Source organism: Aythya ferina (assembly GCF_964211825.1).
Source record: "Aythya ferina genome assembly, chromosome: 2".
Taxonomy (NCBI): Eukaryota; Metazoa; Chordata; class Aves; order Anseriformes; family Anatidae; genus Aythya; species Aythya ferina.
Window position 1 is genome coordinate 65,159,478 of NC_140297.1, and position 23,661 is coordinate 65,183,138.

At 40.8% G+C, this 23,661-nt stretch overlaps 1 protein-coding gene across 3 annotated transcripts; it reads right to left on the minus strand.

The window, feature by feature from the left end:
* Window positions 1–4,551: 4,551 nt before the first annotated feature.
* MLH1 (mutL homolog 1) lies at window positions 4,552–23,170 on the minus strand. 3 transcript variants are annotated; one of them, XM_084511506.1, is made up of 19 exons: window positions 22,979–23,170; window positions 22,502–22,592; window positions 22,270–22,368; window positions 21,645–21,718; window positions 20,500–20,572; window positions 19,514–19,605; window positions 18,209–18,251; window positions 17,818–17,906; window positions 16,320–16,432; window positions 15,662–15,755; window positions 14,551–14,704; window positions 13,465–13,841; window positions 12,529–12,677; window positions 10,748–10,856; window positions 9,889–9,952; window positions 9,217–9,381; window positions 5,850–5,942; window positions 5,380–5,493; window positions 4,552–4,871 (listed from the first exon to the last, which is right to left on the minus strand). In XM_084511506.1, the coding sequence occupies exons 1-19, from the start codon at window positions 23,083–23,085 to the stop codon at window positions 4,704–4,706; spliced, it is 2,268 nt and encodes a 755-aa protein (XP_084367632.1). In that variant the 5' UTR covers window positions 23,086–23,170; the 3' UTR covers window positions 4,552–4,703. The 3 variants fall into 3 exon arrangements, with proteins under 3 accessions (XP_084367632.1, XP_084367631.1, XP_084367633.1); XM_084511505.1 differs by having other exon boundaries at window positions 13,465–13,828; window positions 14,532–14,704; XM_084511507.1 differs by lacking the exon at window positions 22,979–23,170 and adding an exon at window positions 22,741–22,948.
* Between the last annotated feature and the right edge of the window lie 491 nt (window positions 23,171–23,661).

The following is a 23,661-nucleotide window of genomic DNA, read 5'->3' on the forward strand; positions in this document are numbered from 1 at the left end:
AAATTGAGGCATTGTTGGATACTGGTGCTGATGTATCGATAATTAGCACAAAAGATTGGCCGTCACATTGGCCTACATTTGAGTCTAATGCCACGGTTTCAGGAGTAGGAGGTATGATTCTTGCTCGTCGATCACCAGTGCTGCAATGGACAATAGGTGATAAGGTGGTAAATTGCAGTGTATCCATCTTATCACTGCTTGAGGGAGTACAAGCGTTAATAGGGCGAGATATCCTCGCCCAAATGGGAGCGGTTCTCACAACAAATCATCAAAATTTTTAGGTGTGGCCATTGCTCGGACTTTCCCAATCCCACTTAAATGGAAAACTGATGAACCTGTGTGGGTTGAACAGTGGCCACTAAAACGGGAAAGTCTTTTACATGCTCATAAATTAGTACAGGAACAGTATCAACAAGGGCATCTGAGACTGTCAACAAGCCCTTGGAATACTCCGGTTTTTGTGATTCCCAAAAAATCAGGGAAATACCGTTTGCTACACGACTTACGAGCAGTTAATAGTCAAATGTGTGCTATGGGAGCACTGCAACCTGGGTTACCTAATCCTGCTATGATACCAGAAGGGTGGAAATTGTTAATTGTAGATCTTAAAGACTGCTTTTTTACAATTGCATTACATGAAAATGATAAACAGAGGTTTGCTTTTACACTCCCTACCATAAACTGTGAAGGGCCATGTCAGAGATTTGAGTGGACTGTATTACCTCAGGGCATGCGTAATTCACCTGCTTTATGTCAGCTCTATGTCGATGCGGCACTTCAACCAATTCTCCGCGCATGGCCCAAAACGATAATTTACCATTACATGGACGATATTTTGCTAGCCCAGAAGGAGATATTTTCCCTGCAACAGAAAAATGCTCTGGCAGCTGCTCTTAAACAAATGGGACTGGTAATTGCACCAGAAAAAATTCAGGAGGCAAGCCCCTGGAAGTACTTGGGGTGGAAAATTACAGATTCCACTATTCAGCCTCAGAAACTTACCATCCAATCGAACATCAAAACCCTCAATGATGCTCAAAAACTGCTAGGAGATTTACAATGGATTAGGCCAGTGGTCGGAATTCCAAATGAACTGTTGAATTCCCTTCGGCCATTATTAAAAGGAACCGACCCTGCCACAAAGGTAACATTATCAGAAAAACAGTCAGAAATATTACAACAAATTGCATCATTGATTACAACGCGTGTCACACATCGACGCATACCCGACAGGCCACTCGATCTTACTATTCTGTGTGGTCCGCAATACTTGATGGGTGCTATCACACAGCAAAAAATAAAAACGGGGGAGACGGGAGTGGAAACTGTGGTATTGGAATGGATAGCTCCCCCATTGCAACCCCGAAGAACAATTCAAGATGTGTTATTCTTAAATGTCCAGGTGTTTTGTGTTGAAAGTGTTTTAAAACCTTACCCTTACATAAATAAAGTGTTGCAAGTCACTTCACGAGGAACACAATGAGAGGCAATACTTGTTTGTTTGCTTATCATTCTAAATTATATTCTTGTGGTATGATTGAGGTTGTGGTATGATTGAGAGTGAGATGTGCCAGAGGCCTCTGGGTGTGCAAGTGTGCTCTGGGTGTACAAGTGTGATCTGAGTGTGCAAGTGTGCTGTGTACTGTGTTAGTGAGAGCGCATTTATTGCCATAGTACAGGCTGAAATCATAGGAAATTAGTCATTGTGTGAAGTAGCCACTTGGAGAAACTTAAGGGAACGTACTGTTTAAAACTTTTTGATCGTACTGAGTCAATGCACAAATCTATTACTTTCTTGAAAGAGCACATGAGAAAGAGTCAATATGGTATCAATCCTTTCCATCAATGGTTCACTGGTTTGTTTGAAACAGTGCATAGATGCTTACTGGGATTGATCAAGGAGGGATTGAGGATTTTGTTCGCTGTGGTGTCAATCATCATTGCATGTAGTATTGTGATAAATGTGGTTGTAGGGTTACTTGCAAAAATGTTACAAAATGTTATAGAGATTTTGAAGTGGTGCCGGAAGTGGGTGCCCGGTGGATCACTGCAAAGCGGACTGAAGCAGCTTTGGAGTCTGCACGCGCTGAGGACGACCAGGAAGAGGTTCCTGATAGTTATTCTGACGGTGACGTGGGCTGTGGCACCTCGATGACTATCAAGAGCAGCCTTTAATCACCATCAAGTGATTGGGTTTGGGTGTGTTACTATTGAGTTGTTGCTTACTATTAATTGTGTTGCCATTGAGTGCTTACAGTAATTGTAGTGTTATTAGGGTTAAGTTGTATAGTTGTGTTATGTGATGTATTTGACATCTGATGTAAAACCAGCCCTTGAAGAAAAGTCACCAAGAAAGGATAACAGCGACCATGGCTGAATGAACGAAGCAAGGGACTTTGGTTATGTTATCAGTTATAATAATGGCTGGACATGGTAATGCCATCTTAGGGAAAATTGACCCTCACCAGAATATATGGGTCACCTGGGCTAATCAGTCTGGGCAGAGCACATTCTGTCTGTCTCTCGCTTCTGCATCTGATCCTTTTAGAACATGTTTGTTTGGGGTCCCAATAGGGGATCCAGAGGAACTGAGTGAAATGTTAGCACCATATTCTGCCAGTATTACTCTACTCAGTAGATCCCTTTCTGCAAACGTCTCGGATGGAGTAGTCGCTGCCCTGCAAGCTCTTAATAACTCACTGCCATGGGACCCTCAAGAACTGGATCTCTCGGGGTCTGTGGTAGTAGGAAATAGCAGTAGCAACTGGACACAAACATGCTTTGTACTCAGTGAAGGGAAGCAAAATAAAATGAACTGGACCAACATAACGTCGAGGACCCTTGGATTTGAGGCCAATGGACATTACTGCGGATGTAACAACACAAGTTCTTTCTGAAATGTCATAAGATATGGAGAGTCTGAGACATGCTGTATTGCAAAATAGGGCCGCTATTGATTTCTTGTTGCTGGCTCAGGGACATGGGTGTGAAGATGTGGAAGGAATGTGTTGTTTTAACCTTTCTGACCATGGTCAGTCAATTCACGAGCAATTGAAATGGTTAAGGGATCATACACAAAAAATTGTAGTACAAGATAGTTGGTTTGACGGTTGGCTTAAATCTGTTTTTGGGAACATGGGTGGATGGGTTCAGTTAGTTAAAGAGGGACTTCGGTTTCAACTTATAGTTATATTGATTATAATTGCTGCATATGTAATCTTTAACTGCCTAACTAAGAAACTAGAGCAACTCACACAGAAGGTATTTGTTGAGCAAAATAAAAACGGGGGAATTGTTGAGGAATGGTTAAGTGAAGTGGGACATGTGAATGTGAGGCAGTTGGGAGGCAATAAGCTAATAAAGTACCGTACTTAGCTTACATGGGTCTGGGCACGTACACAGGTGGCTGAGAGCCAATCAGGATCAAGGACACGATGCCCTTGGGCAATTGGGTAGACCCCCTGGGGCAGGACGGTAGCAACTGCAAAGCGCGGGAAAATGTTAGCCAATCCTAAGTTTAGTTTAAGAATATTTATGAGTTTCGAACTAGATAAAAGGCGACTGAGCTATCCATTAAAGTTGAAGTTCACTGTTCACTCATATTGAGCGTCTGTGTCTTCCTCCCGTCGACAACAGTGAGATGATCTGAGCAATTAAAAAAAGCAGGCAAGAAAGATCACGCTGACCTTTTCTAATTTGAAGAGGTGAATCTGAACTGTTGTAAAGGCAGCAAATGTGGCTGTGTGCTGTTTGTAACTTATTTTGTTTTTTTGGGGGGAAGGGCTTGAAAACAAAGTTTGGACTGGGTGTTGTTTCAAGAGGCAGTTGTCAACGAAGAAACTAAAAGGAAGAAAATAAGAACCCCAAACTATTAACAAAATTGGTACTGTTATTTGGTTGTCAATTTGTACTCCATAACAGGCTTGAGAATGTTTTGCGTTATTGCAAGCAGCACTGCAAAATACATCCTGCATTTTTCTCCTGTTTAGGAGACAAGGTGACTTTAGGTAATAGTTTTGTAAAGCTCTGAACTACAGAAAAAGAGCAGTTTCAACCATAATGCAGGTAAATGGTAGGTAGCTTGTGGATTTGGGGGAAAAAAATTGCTCTTCCTCTTTGAGAAATACTACTGGAAGTAACAAATCTCCCTATGCCTACTCAGGGAAGAGGATGCTAGAGTAGTTTGGTGAGCAGAAAGATCAGTGTGCTGTTCATTCTTTATTCACTTTGTGAAACCACCACTCTTCAGTAGTTGTATTTCTAGTGGATTCTGCAGATTAAAGTGGTATTTTGGAGGATTTGACTACGTACAAAACATTGCTAATTTTTTGGCATATGGCAAGAGGCATATCTTTTAGTTTAGTTGGATCTGAAACACAATAGTTCATCCAGTACTAAAAAATTAACCTTAAGTGCATTCCATGTATGTTTGACACTACCAGCCTCCTACTTTAACTCAAGATCACTTAACTTGATTCATCTCTATTATATTCTATTGCTGGATTGTTTAATATTGACACTCAAACCATGAGTGAGGATTTAACTGAAACATTTTAGTCAAAATATTTCTTTATTCTTTGATAAGTTGAAGGAAAATGTTTGCTATCATATTTGTATAATATTAAACACCTTCCTCCCTCAGCTGAGATTTCATCTGTTAAATAAAATAAAACACGTACAAGTCTATACAAATAACTACTTGTTCAGCATCTCTCAAAAACTTTGTACAGGTCAGGCAAGTTAGCAAGCTGCAAGATGTTGCCATCATCTGTGAAGTGTTTAGGAGGTAAAAGGTAAGTCCTAAAAGCTTTGTAAACAACGTGTTCGACAGTCCATTTCCATGGTGGTGAAACAGAATCAGACTCCTCATTCTGAAATACAGAAAAAGTAGAAACAAGCTGAAGCTTTTACTGAAGGAGAGCATTTCAACTTTATCAGAATACAGAGACTAAAATTCCACTAGTGTTAAAGTTAACTGTACAGCATGAACTCTTAGTTCTGAAAAGTCTATTTGAGTCATGCCACTTGCAGAATGAGCTAGCTGAACTGAATGATGAAGCAGGTACTTAAAATCGTCTGCTTATGTTTATATGAATCCCTCTATAGAAAACTATTGCAGCTGAATAAGATAAAAAGACATCCTAAACTCTGAGGCCAAGGCCTGCTGCAATATTAAGCACAGTGCACAGCCTGCCTGCTGTTAAAAGGTTCTGGCAGGAGACACAGTTCAGAAAACTTCAAGCCCCACTCTTTCATTCAGATTCTTGCTGCACTGCTACTTGATTTACTTTGTTGAAAGGAGAGTTGGCATTACAAGTCTATAGTTGAGGGAATTCATGTCTTAACTCTGTTCATTTAAGTAGTTACATACTACAGTACCTGGGAGTGGGTCAGGGTGGCTTCCTCTATTAAATACTGCTTTCTAATGGAGTAAAACAGAGAGAGTTCTTTACTCAGGCTTTCAAAGCACTCCTTTTCCTCATCCCAGTTTACCTGTTTCAAGAAACAGAAATTATTTAATAGAGCCTGAATAAGCAGCCAGAGACCTAACAAAAATTCCTAAGGTGGAAAAGTCGTAATATTTTGACCATTTTTGTGCTGCTAAGGTGGAGGCACTGAACAAAAAGGGGTAGAACTGGAGACATTCAGATCAAAACATTCAATTAACAGATACTAATACAGAGATGCAGTACAACTACTCAATAACCATAGCAAAAGTGTCTGGAGTATGTAACAGTGCAGTTAATCAACTCTAGGCTCTCCTTTGCAGCTTCTGATAAGGACTTTGATTCATTCCAGTGTTTCTTAAGTGGAAAAAGTCATTTGTGAATGAATTGTTGAATACTTACCTCTGTGGCCAGACGAAGGATAAACATAGGTAGTCCTTCCAACAGGGGAATATAGGTATCTATCAGAAGTGGCAAGCCAATCAGATTTCCTTCCTGCAAGGCAATACTGCTGCTTCAGTAAGAAAAATAACTGTTCTTTCTTGCAGTTAATGAACCAAAACTATTACCTGTTGGAGGACTGCTGAGCCTTAAGGGCAGCTGAAGTTAAAAAGTTTTAAAGCCTGGGTTCTGCCTAAGTTCTAGGCAGAACATCAGTGGTGGCATTTAACTTACACTGCCTGAAGACCTTTTACCACAGGGAGACTTCAACTCAGCTTTCTCTTCAACCTCTAATCCCTGACTACACCAGTCCCATTTCTGAGAACTCATGTGAGGTGCCTGAGTTATGGCACCTGCTGAAGCTGTTCCGTTTTGTATGGAATTGGAGTGCCCAAAACAAGAACCATGAAGAGCAAATGTGATCCTGTAGATCGGAGTTGGTTAAGCCACACACCTTCACAGAATCACAGAATTTCTAGGTTGGAAGAGACCTCAAGATCATCGAGTTCAACCTCTGACCTAACGCTAGCAGTCCCCACTAAACCATATCCCTAAACTCTACATCTAAACGTCTTTTGAAGACTTCCAGGGATGGTGACTCCACCACTTCCCTGGACAGCCTGTTCCAATGCCTCACAACCCTTTCAGTGAAGAAGTTCTTCCTAACATCTAACCTAAAACTCCCCTGGCGCAACTTAAGCCCATTCCCCCTCGTCCTGTCACCAGGCACATGGGAGAACAGACCAACCCCCACCTCACTACAGCCTCCCTTGAGGTACCTATAGAGAGCAATAAGGTCGCCCCTGAGCCTCCTCTTCTCCAGGCTGAACAAGCCCAGCTCCCTCAGCCGCTCCTCGCAGGACTTGTTCTCCAGACTCCTCACCAGCTTTGTCGCCCTTCTCTGCACCCGCTCGAGCACCTCCATGTCCTTCTTGTAGCGAGGGGCCCAAAACTGAACACAGTACTCGAGGTGCGGCCTCACCAGAGCCAAGTACAGGGGTCGATCACCTCCCTAGCCCTGCTGGTCACACTGTTCCTGATACAAGCCAGGATGCCGTTGGCCTTCTTGGCCACCTGAGCACACTGCTGGCTCACATTCAGCTGACTATCCACCATCACTCCCAGGTCCTTCTCTGCCTGGCAGCTCTCTAACCATTCCTCTCCCAGCCTGTAGCTCTGCTTGGGGTTATTGCGCCCCAGGTGCAGGACCCGGCACTTGGCCTTGTTGAACTTCATGCAGTTGACCTCAGCCCATCGGTGCAGCCTATCCAGATCCTCCTGCAGAGCTTTCCTACCCTCGAGCAGATCGACACATGCACCTAACTTGGTGTCATCTGCAAACTTACTGAGGGTGCACTCAATGCCCTCGTCCAGATCATCAATGAAGATATTAAAGAGGACCGGCCCCAGCACCGAGCCCTGGGGGACGCCACTAGTGACTGGCCTCCAACTGGACTTGGCTCCATTCACCACGACTCTTTGGGCCCGGCTATCCAGCCAGTTTCTAACCCAACGAAGCGTGTGCCAGTCCAAGCCAAGAGCAGCCAGTTTCTTGAGGAGAATGCTGTGGGAGACGGTGTCAAAAGCCTTGCTGAAGTCAAGGTAGACCACATGCACAGCCTTTCCCTCATCCACCCAGCGCGCCACTTTGTCATAGAAGGAGATCAGGTTCGTCAAGCAGGATCTGCCTTTCATAAACCCATGCTGACTAGGCCTGATCGCCTGCTTGCCCTGCAAGTGCTGCGTGATGACTCTCAGGAGGATCTGCTCCATGAGCTTCCCTGGCATTGAGGTCAAACTGACAGGCCTGTAGTTTCCCGAGTCTGCCCTCCAGCCCTTCTTGTAGATGGGCATCACATTTGCTAGCCACCAGTCAACTGGGACCTCCCCCGATAGCCAAGACTGTTGATAAATGATGGATAGTGGCTTGGCCAGCTCCTCTGCCAGTTCTCTCAGTACCCTTGGGTGGATCCCATCCGGCCCCATCGACTTGTGCACCTCCAAGTGCCGTAGCAGGTCACCAACCATTTCTTCGCGGATAGTGAGGGCCACATCCTGCTCCCCATCCCCTTCCACCAGCTCAGGGTACTGAGTATCCAGAGAACAACCGGTATTGCCGCTAAAGACTGAGGCAAAGAAGGCATTGAGCACCTCTGCCTTTTCCTTGTCTCTTGTAACTAAGTTTCCCCCCGCATCCAGTAAAGGATGGAGATTCTCCTTAGTCCTCCTTTTTGTGTTGATGTATTTACAGAAACGTTTTTTGTTATCTTTAACAGCAGTAGCCAGATTGAGCTCCAGATGAGCTTTGGCCTTCCTAATTTTGTCCCTGCACAGCCTCGCTACATCCTTAAAGTCCTCCCTAGTGGCCTGCCCACTTTTCCAAAGATTATAAACCCTCTTTTTTCTCCTAAGATCAAGCCACAATTCTCTGTTGAGCCAGGCTGGTCTTCTTCCCCGCCAGCTCTTTGGGCACATGGGGACAGACCGTTCCTGCGCCATTAAGATTTCCCTCTTGAAGAGCGCCCAGCCTTCCTGGACCCCTCTGCCCTTCAGAACCGCCTCCCAAGGGACTCCACCAACTAGTGTCCTGAGCAGCTCAAAGTCAGCCCTCCGGAAGTCCAATACAGCGGTTTTACTGGTCCCCTTCCTGGCCTCACCAAGAATAGTGAACTCCACCATTTCACGGTCACTCTGCCCAAGACAGCTCCTGACAACCACATCCTCCACCAGTCCTTCTCTGTTTGTGAAGAGAAGGTCTAGCGGGGCACCACCCCTGGTAGGCTCACTAACCAGCTGCGTCAGGAAGCTATCTTCCACGCTCTCCAGAAACCTCCTAGACTGCTTTCTCAGGGCTGTGTTGTGCTTCCAGGATATGTCAGGGAAGTTGAAGTCCCCCACGAGTACAAGAGCTGACGATTTCGCAACTTCTGTCAGCTGCCTGTAGAACTCCTCATCCGTCTCCTCATCCTGGTTCGGCGGTCTATAGCAGACCCCGACCAGGACACTAGCCTTGTTGTCCCTGCCGATCCTAACCCAAAGGGACTTGACCTTGTCATTCCCATCCTCGAGTTCTACAACCTTGCTGGACAGGAGACATACAGACTAGTTAGTGAGGAGATGACTCATTTGATAACTAATTAATTAAGCTTTGCATAGTCCCCTCTAAAAGCAGCGTAAGTCCTGAGCCTTTTTTTTAAATGAAAGGGGTAAACCACCTAAACCTTAGTGGAGTTGTCTATCAGTAAGTACAGCAAGCAAACTGTTGTGGTTATCAGTTACCAAACTGTAGCACCATGTAGAACAAAGAGCAATAGTAGCAGTCATATACCTTGTCAATTTCAAGAGAGAAATAGTCTTTCAGCATTTCAGCCTTCTTTTTCAGAAACTCAACTATGTACTCAGCAAGACCTTCTTTTGGGCCATCTTCTTCTGTCCAGCCACTCTCAGGGTCCTCTAAAGCAAGCATTGCAAGCTCATATAAAGGAGCTGCCTCCTAAAAATGGAGGAAGCAGAAGTGTTGTTAGTGATTCCACCAGGAAAGGCTGTAGCTTTTTCCTTCACAAACAATCTAACTTCATTATACAGCTTCCAGGATTCAGAGCAGACAGTTCTGCTAATCAAGCAATTAAGCTGATTTCTGCTACAAGTCTCTGCAGCCCACAATCTTGCCAAGTGTTGATATTTACAGGATAAGCAATAGCACTCTACGCTTTCTAATAAAGGTAGATTGAGTATTCTAATTTTGTCTAAATGTATCAAGCAATAGCAAAGCCAGGTGAATAGTCAGAAGCAACACTAGCAACAAGCCCCCAGGATCACAAGATACAGCTGTAGCTACAGAATGACTCAAGGTGTTTGCTATTTTGTATTACTGTGACAGCAATGGAGCATCACTCTTACAGGGTACAAAATTGAACCTATAAACATATACATTATCTGAAAGGGCAGCCTCACTTTAGATAAGCATTTTTTATATAAAATAATGTAAAATTATACTTACAGATAGCCTTAAGACTCCAAAGTTTGCAAAGTCATAAATAAGTATCTGGTAGAAGAGTTCTTGGCTAAATTGAAGTTTAAAAAAAAATTAGTTACACAGACATGATCATGCATCTCCAAGGTACCATAATTAAAAGGGGAAAAGTAAAGGTCATCTTTGAAACAATAAATGACCATATCCTTTCATGTTAATAAAGATCTTACTTTTAACTCAACAGTTTAAGATTCATACTCCCTCTCTAGATGTTTATAATTGTTTCTTAGTTTCTGACATCACCAACACTGATGCAGAGCTGTTACGTAACCATGCAGCTGCTATCAGTTTGTTCCCAGATCCCTCGTATTTCATGGTCTTTAATCCTTTGCTGTGCTGCAAGAAATACAAAGGAACTTGGAAATTGATACAAGTCCATCTTTAATTTTGTAACAAGTAGGAGAATATCCTTGTGTCTGGCCCAGTAAGATCGCAGGTGAAAAGCTTTATGTTATGATCACATCCTGCAGCTTCTCTTAACCCAAGTGGATCAAGTCACTGACTTGTCTAAAGCCTCTGCTCACTCATCTTTCCACTGTAGGTAACGAGTAGTTGCTGTAGACAAGCATAAAGCAACTAAAATTTATTTCCCTTACTCCAGTCTGTGATCACAGAGTGCAGTGGCTGGCATTTAAGAGCTTCTGCAGCTTTTCACAGGCAGTCCAGACTTGTTTCTACTGTTTCGAAAGGTTGCTTAATCACGAGTCTCATGGCTTTCTGGATAGGCCATAAGAAAAAATTATTTTCTATCATTTCCTTCTTCCTTCTAATTAGCTTGGTAACAGGTAATCACTTGAACTGCCAGCAAGTGTGAGAGGTTCTTTACCTGAGTTTTGTTGTATTGAGAAGATACAGTTTTGTCTGATATTGCACCAGAGCCCACTGAGGGCTGACACAGCCAACAAATGAGTGATCGCGTAGCATTTCCTGAAGACCTGAAACAAGGGGAAAAAAGTAAAAAAGAGGTTAATGTTCTGTGTGCAACTCCGCCCTAATTTAGTCAGTTGAGTGATTTGTGACTAAAGTCTGCCTACTGTTCAGCTACTACTGCACTACAGTTCCTAATATACACATACTACCAATTCTAGTTTATTTTAAAATCTTAAATCGTTCCTTTGTATATGCATATATTCATAATATATTAAAGCACTCATGAGACAGTTTACAAAAATTCACATTTCTAGTTTAACTGTTAAGAAAAATCTCTCAATTTGATTTGAATAACCTGAGTTTCTGAAGTTGTTTCCAGCCACAGGAGACTAGGATAGGAGCGTAGACTTCTTTCAAAGAAAACTGTATAAGCAAAAGAAACTTGCAACAAAATCTCACAGAGATTATCAGACTAGGTTCTGGCAATGCAGTAGATTAGGGCCATAGTCAGTGTCATCTTCCCTCCGTAAGTTTCCAGCCTCTTCTCTCTTATTTGAAAAAAGAAGAGTGCAGAGTCTGAATTCCTTGTTCATTTTACGCACTCTACCAAAAATGTCACTACAGCCCTCAGAAACAACTTCATTATAGGAGCTCTGCACTGCCATCACACCATGTACAAAGCATTACACTAAGCAAATTGCATTGCAATATTGTGTTCTGCTGGAAAAGGTGACAAGAAGAGCATTTCTTACTCTGGTCTCTTGTGTTTCTCACATACGTGAAGATGAGAACCTCAAGCAGCTGCACAAGTTGTGCTGTGTACTTCAGGGGATTTTTGAATATTTCATGGCACAGGAATAGCTACGTGATTTCAGTATTTAAACCGCAACAGCCTAACAGGGAATTACCAGCCTACTGCAGAACTTATTCTATAGCACGGGTACTACTTACTAGAAACCTTGATCTTTAAAAAAAGAAAAAAAAACTTCTAAAGATTTTTAATCAGTTATTTATTTCAGAAGTCTGTTAGTCTAGCCATTTTAGCTGTGGAGCTTCTCCCCAGATTCACAATTCAGTGACAAAAAACCACGAGGTTCCTAACATCTAGACCAACTGAATAATACTGGAATATGACTCAATATGACTCTTAAAGCAACTGAAAGAGCAAAGAAGAAACAACCCTAGGAAGAACTGCAAACATTTCACCTTTTCACCAAAACAAAAGAGTATTTCACCAGCCTTTTTTGAACTCCTCCCATAAGTGGGACAGATCCAAATAAAAATGACTAGCAAAAGCAGTAAATAAGAAAATATGACCATCAGGCCCGTCCCATGAAGTTTTCCTTCTGAATATTTTGTAATCACACAATTAATCAAAATTTTTAATAACTATAAACAATTATTTTTTTGAAAATTACAAAATACCATAGCTTTTCAAGCTGTGCCATAACCAATACCAAAAAAATCACAAGTTAGAGTTTACAAACTATTTAGAATGAAGCATTTGCCTACTAGCAAGGTATGCTAGTTTTTAATAAGTCTTCCCAGTACGTCTCCTGCTTTTAGTAGCAGACTGTTCAGAGTTTGACACTTGACATTTAACAATTTTGTTTGTCAAAAGCTCAGTTAAAAACATGCCCATAAGCTCACTGTGTTGCTAACTATCTTCCCCTCAGCAGTCCAAGCAGGCATACTTAGTTGGTGAAATAAGCCGAAGAATCAAAGCCACCTGCTTACTTTCATGTGCCCGGCTGCTAATTTCCTCCTGAAGAGTCAACACACTGGTCAAATTGATAATTCTTCTTTTAGGGGTGCAGGCAGCAGTCATCTCCTTTCTGGAAACATCTTTTTCCATCTCTATGTCAGTGTCTTCCCGTGGTCTCTTTCTGCAATACAGAAACAAAAAGGAAGTATATTCTATCCTCCTGTCACTGAAGCAAAACACAAACAGATGGTCTGCTGCATTCACACATTGTACGTTACAAAAAGGAAATGCACGAAGTTTCCCAAAGCTTCCACTTCCAGTTTTTTTTTTGTTTTGTTTTGTTTTGTTTTTTTTTTTACTTCCTATGCATAATTTGTTAGAAAAAGATGATTCATAAAGAATTTAAGACTTCAGTATTGGTCACACTGGATGTCTGTTAACCAACAAGCCAATGGGCTCTAAAGGACACATTATAAATGTTGACATTTCTAATGATGCCCCACACATACACTTCTCTGGCCTCTCGTAACAGCTCCCTGCAGGGGCTGTAGAAGATGACAGTGCTTCTATCTTCACCAGGGTAGTGTCTGCAAAATTCAGTGATGTGGTTTCTACCTTTCAGTCATACCACAAAGTGGTGTCCTCCAAACTGAGGAGGACCACTATGATCTTCCTCAAGTAAAGTCAAGGTCATCATTATTTTTATAGGTTCCTGCATTCCAGCATGCACAGAAATCCAGTTAGAAAATTTATCACGAGCTACGTAAGTTACAGTTCACAGATTAAGTTGGATTTCTCATTGAAATACCATGAGGAGTTCTCTAGGTAAAGAGAGAATTTCTAGGAAAAGGTTTCCTTCTTGGAAAAAAAAAAAAAAGTCCTAAGGTATCAGAAAACCCTCTAAATTCAAGGCAAAGCCATGAAATAACCAGGTAGGACTGCAAGACCTCAGGAAAGATGAGACTTACCGAGGAAGTGCTTTCTCAGGAGACAAGTGTCTACTCTTACTCAGCTCTTCAGGCATTGCCACATCCTGCTGAACCTCAGCCGCTTCAAGGACATCAGCTATTTCAAGATCACTGACATCTTCCATTTCAGCATCCTGCAGCCTGGCAGGACCCTCTGGAGGTGCTGCATTAATAACCCCCACGGTCACTTCAGCAGGGCCTGTGCTTAGGGGGTTGTTCATGTGCTGAAGGAAAGCATCCAGTTTCTGCTCTCGGGAATCAGTGCGGACCATCTGGTGTGCGTAGATTTTATCACTGCTTCCTTTTGTGGCTGCAGAAGGGTTTGCTGCTGATTTTACCACCTCACAGGAAGAACACTCAGCCCCTGGAAGCAATGTCTTCATTCAAACATGGGGAAGCAGACATCAACAATAGGTAAGTAAAAGCAGAGACCAACCATGCTCCTCACAGTGCCTTACTGCTCAAAGGTAAGTTCCAAACCCCACAGACACCATGTCAGTTGCTTAAACAGGCCACCAGCTTTGCAGTGGTTTTCTGCATAATATGAGTGTCACCATCTTGGCAATTACTGAAATCATTAGTTTGTATTTGAGACAAGTTTTAAAAACATTTAAAAATCACAAGGAAAACTTTTTAGAAGGTTACAGTTAGCATACTATGCTATATGTAAAAAGCAATTAGGGAAGATTTTTCCTGCTATTTTTCTGGTTAGGTTAAATCCAAAATGTCATCAAATACACAGAATAAACAATTTCCTCACACATCTTTCTCATAAAAAAGGGCAGAATAAGAAGTTTAGTGCATGTGAAGGGTAATATACTTGTAAAAATCAAGAAGATTGAACAGATACTTGACAGAAAGTTATTTAAAATATTTCCATGCCCTTCTCCAGTAAGTTTACTGCCTCATTATTAACACTGGTATATTAAAGAAATCCATCCCTGGAACAGAGCAAAGATCTCACGCTACCAGTGTAACAGTGATGACTATCCATCACTGCCTAGCTTGTACTCCTGAAGAAGGTAAACACATCCACTACTGTTAAAAGAGCGCAGAGCTGTGGTTACTTGAAACATGTATTCTCACCTGAGTGAAGTACATCCTTGAGGAATTAGAGCCCAGTAACTTGCTCTCTATGTGCTGCTGCACACGCTCTAGAATGCTGTCTTCATGAAGGAAGTGGACCTCATGTTTTGTAGGGTGCACATTCACATCTACATTCTTGGAAGCTATTTCCAGGCTGGAAAAGATTTTAAAGGTAGTTAACCTAAAATCTTCCATGGATGGCAGAGAGCACACATTGGTTCAGTATAAAGACTGTCAGACTTGGGGCAAATTACCACAAGCAAAGAAGCTAATAATAGTCCCAAAACCTACTAAAGTTACACTACAGTCAAAATTTGTTTGGTATATTAAAAGAATAATTACTCTGAAGAACCCTACTCTGAACTCAAAGTCAGCTTGCACATGCAAACTTAAATCAACGTCTCCACTGCACTACTAAAAACCGTTTCTGGAAATAGCTTTTACTCACAGTGTCTCATGAGTTACTTGTTGATGCCCTGTCATTATCAATGACCCCAAACACTGCAATGCAAGAACTTTATTCCTAGAAAGCACCGGATATCATTAAGTTTCACTGGTGAATGACAAGATTTAGTTGCTTACCATTTAGTTGACTAGCTCTTAAATATTTCATACTCTCCAATTTTTAAGAGAGCAGTCTGGTTTTACCTATTTTTTGTAAATAATTACTTCCAGTAAGCAGCATGTAATTCACTTTTTTGTTACACTAATATACCAAGAAGAACAGTATCTATTAAAGAGAGAGATACAAATATAATTCCTAGCAAGAAAAAAATATGAATGGCATTTGGAAAATTATCTGAGTGGTCTTAAATGCACTGCTGTATTCCTGGCATAACTCATTTTCCTAAGCAAAGAGCATAATGTCAAAGGACTTAAGCTTAGTTAAGTTCACTGCTTATGAAGATTAAAGCCTGTCTTTAATTGTTTGTGCTGACTTTTTTTGGTAACATTGAAGATGCATGGTGAATTACCTCCTGTCTAGCAATAACCTACCTCAGTACAATACTTAGCACTACCATCGGGAACACAAATGACCTTCTAAACCTACTCACCCTAGCTCCATCCTGTAAGATAGTACCAAAAGGCTACTTTTTCCCCATTACTTTACCTTAAGTACAGGAATGGATGCGTACTTTTTGGCAGGTAAGCAGCATACACAGTCTCTATGGCTTTCCGCAAAGCTGTTGACTCTACCAGTCGATCTGAAAGAGAACAAAATGCTGTTTTCTGTTTTCCAAAAATGCTAGTGAATAACTAAACCTTCAGAGCAATATCTTTATGCTTTATATCTTTAAAAGGCACACATTTTATCCCTCTTTTTCCCTAGACCTCTCCAAGAGAAATACAGGTTTAGGCAGTATCATCTTAGTATTTGCTTTATAATTAGAAGTATTTTTCACAAATATGAAAATAACCAGACTACCCTTTCAGTATTTCATACAGTCAATGTTCACTGCATCCTGAGCTCATGTTGCTACAGAAGGAAGAGACCACTCTGTGTTACTGCGCAAGATACCCTCATTACCTCGGTATTTCACAGCCTTCAATATAGACCCGGTCTTACCTGCTCTCCAGTACTTACAGAGCAAAACTTGACCCACATTACACATAGAAAAACACCTTAAAATCTACAGTTACCTGTAATATTTATTCTTCAACATTTTCAAGAATTTTTATACTCAAAAGATTTTTGCAATTCTTCAGAAAATTTTGTTCTGATTAGTACATAAGAAGCAATATGATTGTAAAACTTTTTTTAAACTTACGGTTTATGAAGAGTAAAAATACAGATTTCTTCACAGAATAATTTGCATTTGTGATGTAGCCTTTCATTTTAAAGGCCAGATTTGCATCTTCACAGCCCACTTCTATCAATTCCCTATTGACAGTTTGACAGAAACACACACAAAGTTTCTCCTGTTAATGCAAGTTTCAAAGGGTACTCACAAGTAGCAGCACTGTCCTATGTTCTATTTATGCCACAGTTACAGCAAGCTACAGTATGATTTGAGGGCTCCAACATTCTTTGCTGAGACACAAAATTATTTAACCACAAAAAAATAATGAAGTGCCAACTGCATTTTCTTTCTTTCTTTCACTGGTTTCTTTCTGCACCCTCGTATCTCTCCCTAAGAGAATGTAAAACAGTAATCCAGTATGATTGGAGCCTGTAAAACTACCTTGAGTACCTTTTTAACACCTATCACAATATCATAGCCATGTATTGGCACAGCATTAACAATTTTCATAACAGATTTTATACTTTTCATGGTACATTAGTTCGGGAAATCCAATCACATTTCAGTAGCTTCTAGCAGCGTATTGTGTGAGCTGCTGAAGCTCATGTTAAGAAAGGCTTATGGGCTTTTTATTTCCCATTCAGACACTCTGTATACACAAGTGCCAATTTAATGCATGTAAACACAATCTGAAATTGGGTAAAATAGGTTTCACTTGAAAAAGTAAGATCAAAACATGTCAAAATTGGCAACTTATTCAGGACTGTACAAAGAAAAAACTGTATCAAACAAGCATTTGGAAGTAGACAAAAAACGCATGGCAGAGAAATACTGTCTATCTTATTACTAAGCAGCCTCTCTAGTGTGCTGTGTTTCCATGTATTACAAGTTAAATTCCTTAAATGTGAATTATGATTTTAGTAACCAAATCAAACTGACACCTCGGTATTCATGGGAAGACCTCAGAGAAACTCATTCTACATGTCTGTGCTATGAGTTCTTCTCAGCTGAAGATTTAATAAAGAGAATTTTTCCTGAAGTGGCAGATAAATTTTGAGTAGATGCCCAGTTTTGTTTCCAACTTCTGACTGCTTTACTTAGCATCAACTGATACAGCTTTTGTCAAAACGTTAAACCTTAAGATTTTAGAAAAAAAGTGAGAAGACAAATGTATCAAAGAGACTGCAGTATGAAGAGGTAAGATTTTCATGGTGTAGCAAGAAGATAGGAACTCATAAATAACACAAGTACAGTCTGCTTTTTTAGATTAGCACACAAAATTACAACTAGGTTGTTCCCTTTCAGCACACTGAAGGAGTAACTTTACAGCTTCCCTATTTCCTTTGATATACTTTTTAAAAAAAAAAGTCACTGTCCGCAGTACAAAGGAGAGCCTTTTATTACTGCAGTCACACTTTCTTGTAATTCACCTTGAAGGCAGAAGTTTGCACAGCCTGTGTTCTTTACAAGAGAAGGCGGGAGGAGATTTGCTAGAAAGTCAAAACAGAACTCAACACCAACATACCTGCTAACAGCATTTCCAAAGATGGACCTAATGTTGTCCACTGTTGAGGCATTTGTTAAAGTTCTAACATCCGACACGGTATCACCTTGCTAATAGATCAGAAATAAGTATCAATCAGTTCACGGTTCTGTTTGAATAGAATAGCAATAACAATTCTAACAAAAAGGTACAATGTAATTATCATGTTTTCTATTATTTCCTTATTAATGTTCAGAAAAGTAACATGTTAAATGGCACAGGATCGCAGGATTTGTTAGCCTCATACCTATACAGGCTAATACTCCATCTTTGAAAGTGAAGAATGTATGCAGCTCTGTACAAAAGTTCTGTTGCTTAAAAAAAACTTGACCAGGTGTATATATGGTGAAGGTAAGGGCTTTTTTTCACATACCTTTTTAACTGAAAAGCTGATACCTGAGTTATGGATGGCGTACCTGAAAAACAGGTAAGCATAAGACTGTGGTATGTGAAAAAGAATAAAATGTCACTACATGAATGCTGAAAAGCAGCTAGTAACATGGGCAAACAAAGAAGTATTTCCTGCTATCCAGTAATGTGATTTGAGCCAAAATAAGCTTTGTAGACTTAACAGCTATAAAAACTGTTCTGTTTAACCCACCTGTAGTCATTTAAAAAAAAAAAAAAAAAAAAAACATGATAAACTTAGATTATTTCTCAAAAAAAAAAGAAGTTGAAAAACAACCCAGACCTAATCCAGCTTTTATTGACTGTCTTGCTTAGTTCAGTTTCATTACATAGGTTTAACTAGAAGAACAGCAAAGCTCACTCAATATAGCAGAATTAACTCTAAATTCATACAGAGAAAGATCTGAGAAGTGGCTGGCCCATCTGACCTCCCCTACCTGGAAAGTTCAGCTGCATGTGAGTCCAAGGTTTGATACACTACAGCTGCATAACCTTGGCTTAAGCTTCTAGAGAAATCATTAAGTCATGAGAAAGAACCTTGCAAGATGAAAACGGTAAAAACACAGAGGTTAGATTGCTGTAACCAGGACAGCTAGTAACTTCAGATCAGCCCATTCCAGAGTACTGGCACCTGATGCTTTACCTCCTGGCTGAAGTCTTCCTGGGCAGTAAAGATACTCTAAGTAGCTCATTCAGGGAGCACGCTAGCACTTCTGCTACTCCTTGCTATCTTTTGTATTTCTCACTGGAAATGCAAAGCTTTTTTTTTTTTTTTTTTTTGTTAAATTGACTGAATTCTACTTGCAAAGCTTCTACATATGGCAAAAGATAAAAAAAAAAAAAAAAAAAAAGGGACCTAGTAAGGGAATGTTATATCTAGTAGCATTTTTTTTTCTGTTATTTAAAAAAAAAAAATTGCCATTCAGCCTTTTCTTTTTCAGCCAAATCTCAATACTCTTACACGTTTTTTACATTGATTCTTTTCATCCCAAGTTCATTGAGAGTTCACTCGTTTCAGTCTATCATCAATTGTTTGCTGGGATTCTTGGTAATAAGAGGCATGGAGTGAATATGCTATTCTTCCTGTTTTTTTCTTTATCTAAGTGGACTGTTAACTGTTATCCAACACCATACGCTTAAAAAAAAAAAAAGTGGAAAAACAACAACAACAAAAAATACCATACATGCATATGCCAATACCTCTGAAAACAAGCAAGCAAAACAGTGCTCTCCACATCACTAGAAACTGGAGTTTCTTATTTCAGTTTACCTGCCAACAACTTCTAGTATTTTTGCATACTCTTCACTTGGATTTTTTAAAGCTTTCCTCCGTGTATTTACATTGTAAAAGAGATCTTCAACCTACAGAGAAGATGATAACAATTAAAAACCATTGAAGAAGTCTCCTCTCACTATATAATTAAGATAATTTTCAAATATATACTACAAAATTTTCTGAGAACATTTAAGTTTCTGAAGAATCTGCATTTGATTTTTTTCCTTACCTGCTTAGGTTTACCTAACAAGTTTCAACTCTAGAGAAATACATAGCTTTATTTTAGTACATTCTTTTTTTGTTTATTTATTTTTTTTTTGAAAAAAACACTACCACCTTTACAAGTATTCACTTTTCAGTGAAAATTATATTCCTTCTATTGCTGATAACAACGGATTCCCTGATTAGATTGTTATCATGAACCACAAATAAACTTGAAAACAGCTGTTGCAATCAGGGCTATTAATGTTATTAAAACAGCAACTTAAGTTGTTAATTTTCACTATTTATTGAAACAGCGTGCAAGTTATTTTTCTTTTCTGTAGTGAGAAAAGCAGAATTTTGAAGTTTACTCTTTATGTTGTCCTGTATAAAAATGCAAACGTAAATCTACAGCTGATTCACACGCTAAGCCTGCAGGGCACGTATTCCCACTGCAAGACAAGCACACACCTGCAGACCCTTTGGCAGGGCTGGCTTCTACCTCCCACCCTAAACCTTGCAACACACATTGCTCTTTCTATTTTGAGCTCCCTGCTTTTCTGTATCACAGCCGTCTGTCTCATTCTGATCACATGCTAACATCTGCAGTCACATCATCTCACCACAAGACCAACTGAAGATCTGCCTGCCTGTCTCTCCCCAACTTTCCACTTTTGTGCAATATGCCCCACTTCTTCCCTTGCAATGCAACACATACCAATAAGTGGTACAAACATAAAGACCAGGGAACAGCAGGATAACATACAAAAAAACCTTACCATGATCTGTGTCCCTTGGTTTCCAGCACAGGGTTTTGGAGGGGCTTTAATTTTTCCATCACTGTAAGAAGCTCTAGGCAGAAAATAAAAACAAGTTGTCAGACAGTTGCCAGGATTGGGTGGAAGACGACAGAAACCCCATCATCACCACACTTCTCCCAGCAAAGAACTTGGATTGCTGTGAATTGGCTGCAGCTTCTCCCTTTCTGCTAGCAGAAAACTGACTGTATTGACCTCAGAGCCCATCAGGGCCGCAGGAGAGTGGGAGTTAACAGCAGAGAATGTGTAGTAGATAACAGAATAAGTATTTTGAGATTGTACTACTCAAGCTGTTCCTGTAATTGTAGGATTATTATATTGTAATAGTAGGATAATTGTAGCTTTCTTTAATAACTAGACCTGCATTAATAATAATTCTTCCACTAGACTTCACACTTCAGTTATACTAATAATAAATTATTGACTTTATACATGTGTTTCCTTTTGGGCCAATAACAGGATTTTGACCATAAAAGATTTCTGACCCATTTAGCTCTTTCTGAAATTCTGCATCTGCGTGACTTCCTAAGAACACACTTCTTTTGACCTCTTACATACCCTACATAATTAATAAAAGAAAGACCATCATCATACAGTCTTTTGAAAAAAAAAAAGTCAAGATGTAAACATTTTTCCTTCTTTTTCATAAAAATAGCTGAGACACCAATAAGCTTATTTTTGCTTATGTTTAGAGCTAAGTCTTCAGAAGGATATTCAAAACCCTTTTTGGATAGCATTGTGAAACAAAATGTTTCTGTGTTCAGAGACCTATGAAATTTGCAAAACTTGCAGGCTGTGTACACACATTTTATCCTGAGATGTGAAAGATGAAAGTTAACCCTACACTGCCTGCTGAAGTAGAATTCCTTTTAAAACTTCCCCCACACACGTTTAAATTATATTGTTTAAGTAAAGCCTACCTTTACAGTCTGCAATAAAAATCATTCAAACTATGTTTTTTTATATTCTGGGCCCTGTTTGGAACTGTCCTAGAAACAAAGCATTCAGTGTCCCCATTCCCACCAATAAGAGCACTGAAAAGAACATGAAACACATCTGTTTGTTATTATCTACAGCAGAAATTACCTGGATCATAACTAGCATACCTGTATGCACACTTTGCATCAGCTGTTTTAGTTGTTACCGTAACATGGGCAACATGACTGATGCTAGCCAATGCCTAGAGAAAGAAAAAGCATCTTTGTAAACCTTGCTCTAGATGTCACTGATAGCTGAAAAAGCATACAAGCTCCAAAGAGCACCATAAAATTCTCATATACCACCTGCAAATAATTAATAAAAGCCCCCGTAAAAAAGTCACTGGGGTCAGTAAAGCCTTTATGACTTTCAGTACCTATAAAACCAGACTTTATCCAGAACTTTCTTTTGGCTTTAAGTACTGCATTTAGCAAAAAGTCTGTCATCATTGATTTACCATCCAGTCAAAACTTCCATTGCCTTTCACCTATACGTTCCTGAAGCAACGCTTGAAAAGACAGGTATTGTTTTACTTAAATAACCTCTTACTCCAGAAAGCAAAAAGAATATACACCTCTCACTAGGAATCCATATATTCTTAAAAGACACATAAATATATTTTGAACTACATTCAGAAGGCAGATTCTCAGATATCAGCATAGAGTTTTGTGAATGAGCAATTATGCGAACTCTGCACTACAGAAAGGCACCAATAAACAATGAACAATTTCTAAACCTTGCTGAAGAGCTTACCTCACCCCTGAAACCGTATGTAGAAATACTAGACAAGTCTTCAAATTTCTGTAGTTTACTCGTAGTAAATCTCTCACATACAACGTTGAGATCTTCTTTCTATGTAACAGGGATAAGAAAATAATAACAGCTACTTTCTGTTCCCACTCTTTTCAAGATCAGAAACACTTATAGATTTACGTAAATGTTAAGAGGTTATACAAGACATCAGCACAGAGCTGTTGGTACTCACTCTGATACCACAGCCGTTATCTTGGACTTGGATGAGCTTCAGACCACCTTCTTTAACTACTACCTGGATACTCGTAGATTTAGCATCCAAGCTGTGGAAAGCGAGAAAGCACAGCATAGAACAGCCATTCTAGAGAATAAATAGCTATACGAAAGTGGAATTTTAAATTGTCCTTATATCTGATGTTTCTACTCTGGTTTTCGGACACATTGGAACTTCTGTTCCAAACAGGCGCTTACCGCCTTCTTCCTTTTTCTTCCAGCAGCCATATAAACGATTCTAACGCACTATTCACAGCTCAAACATGGTTTCACAAAGCCCAGAGAGCCAGGAGGGTGTCCAGCCCCGGAACGACCCCTTCTCCCCCCGCTCAGCTGCTGCCCTCCACACGCCCGGCTCCCTCGGCTCGCCTCAGCGCCCGGGCTGCAGCCCGAACCCGGAGAGTCCGCCCCTTCCGAGATACCGCAAGCGCCTCACCAGTTCTCTATCATCTCCTTGATGGCATTCGCTGGCCTCTGGATGACCTCGCCGGCCGCGATGCGGTTCACCACATCTTCATCCAGCCGCCGGATCACGCCGGCCATCTCCGCCGCGACAGGAGCGGGGCCCGGCCCGCCGCGAGGGGGGATGCGAGAAAATGGCGGCCGCCTCAGGGGCTTGGGACGTTGGAGGGAAACAGCCGCCCCCACGCCCGTTCGCGCCAAGCGGCGGCGCGCCCCGCAATTGGATGAGGCAAGTGTCCATCACTCGGCCGCCCTCCCGCCCCGCGCGGCGATTAGCGGAGGGCTGGGGGACGGCCTCATGGTGGCGGGGAGGGGAGGCCGTCCTCACCTGTCTTCGTGTCTGGGATCATCGTTAATTGTAACGTGCTAACAGCGATGTGTAAAACAGTTTTCACTTTACAGAAAGAAAAAAAAAAAATAAATAAAGCATCCAGAGGAGTAAACTGAGACCAGTCCCCCCTGCTCCTGACACCTGGCAATATGGTTGGCATAACCAACGCCATTTCATCACAGAATCATCTAGGTTGGAAGAGACCTCCAAGATCACACAGTCCAATCTCTGACCTAACACTAACCAGTCCTCCACTAAACTATATCACTGAGCTCTACATCTAAATGTCTTTTAAAGACCTCCAGGGATGGTGATTCCACCACATC

Excerpts from the sequence above, each read along its gene's own strand:
- MLH1 (XM_084511505.1), bottom strand. The coding sequence starts at position 23,085 with ATGGCCGGCGTGATCCGGCGGCTGGATGAAGATGTGGTGAACCGCATC. Across the intron at positions 22,369-22,501 it reads ATAACGGCTGTGGTATCAGA|AAAGAAGATCTCAACGTTGT; the intron begins GTGAGTACCAAC and ends CCTGTTACATAG. Across the intron at positions 9,953-10,747 it reads CTCAATACAACAAAACTCAG|CCAAGAACTCTTCTACCAGA; the intron begins GTAAAGAACCTC and ends ACTTCAATTTAG.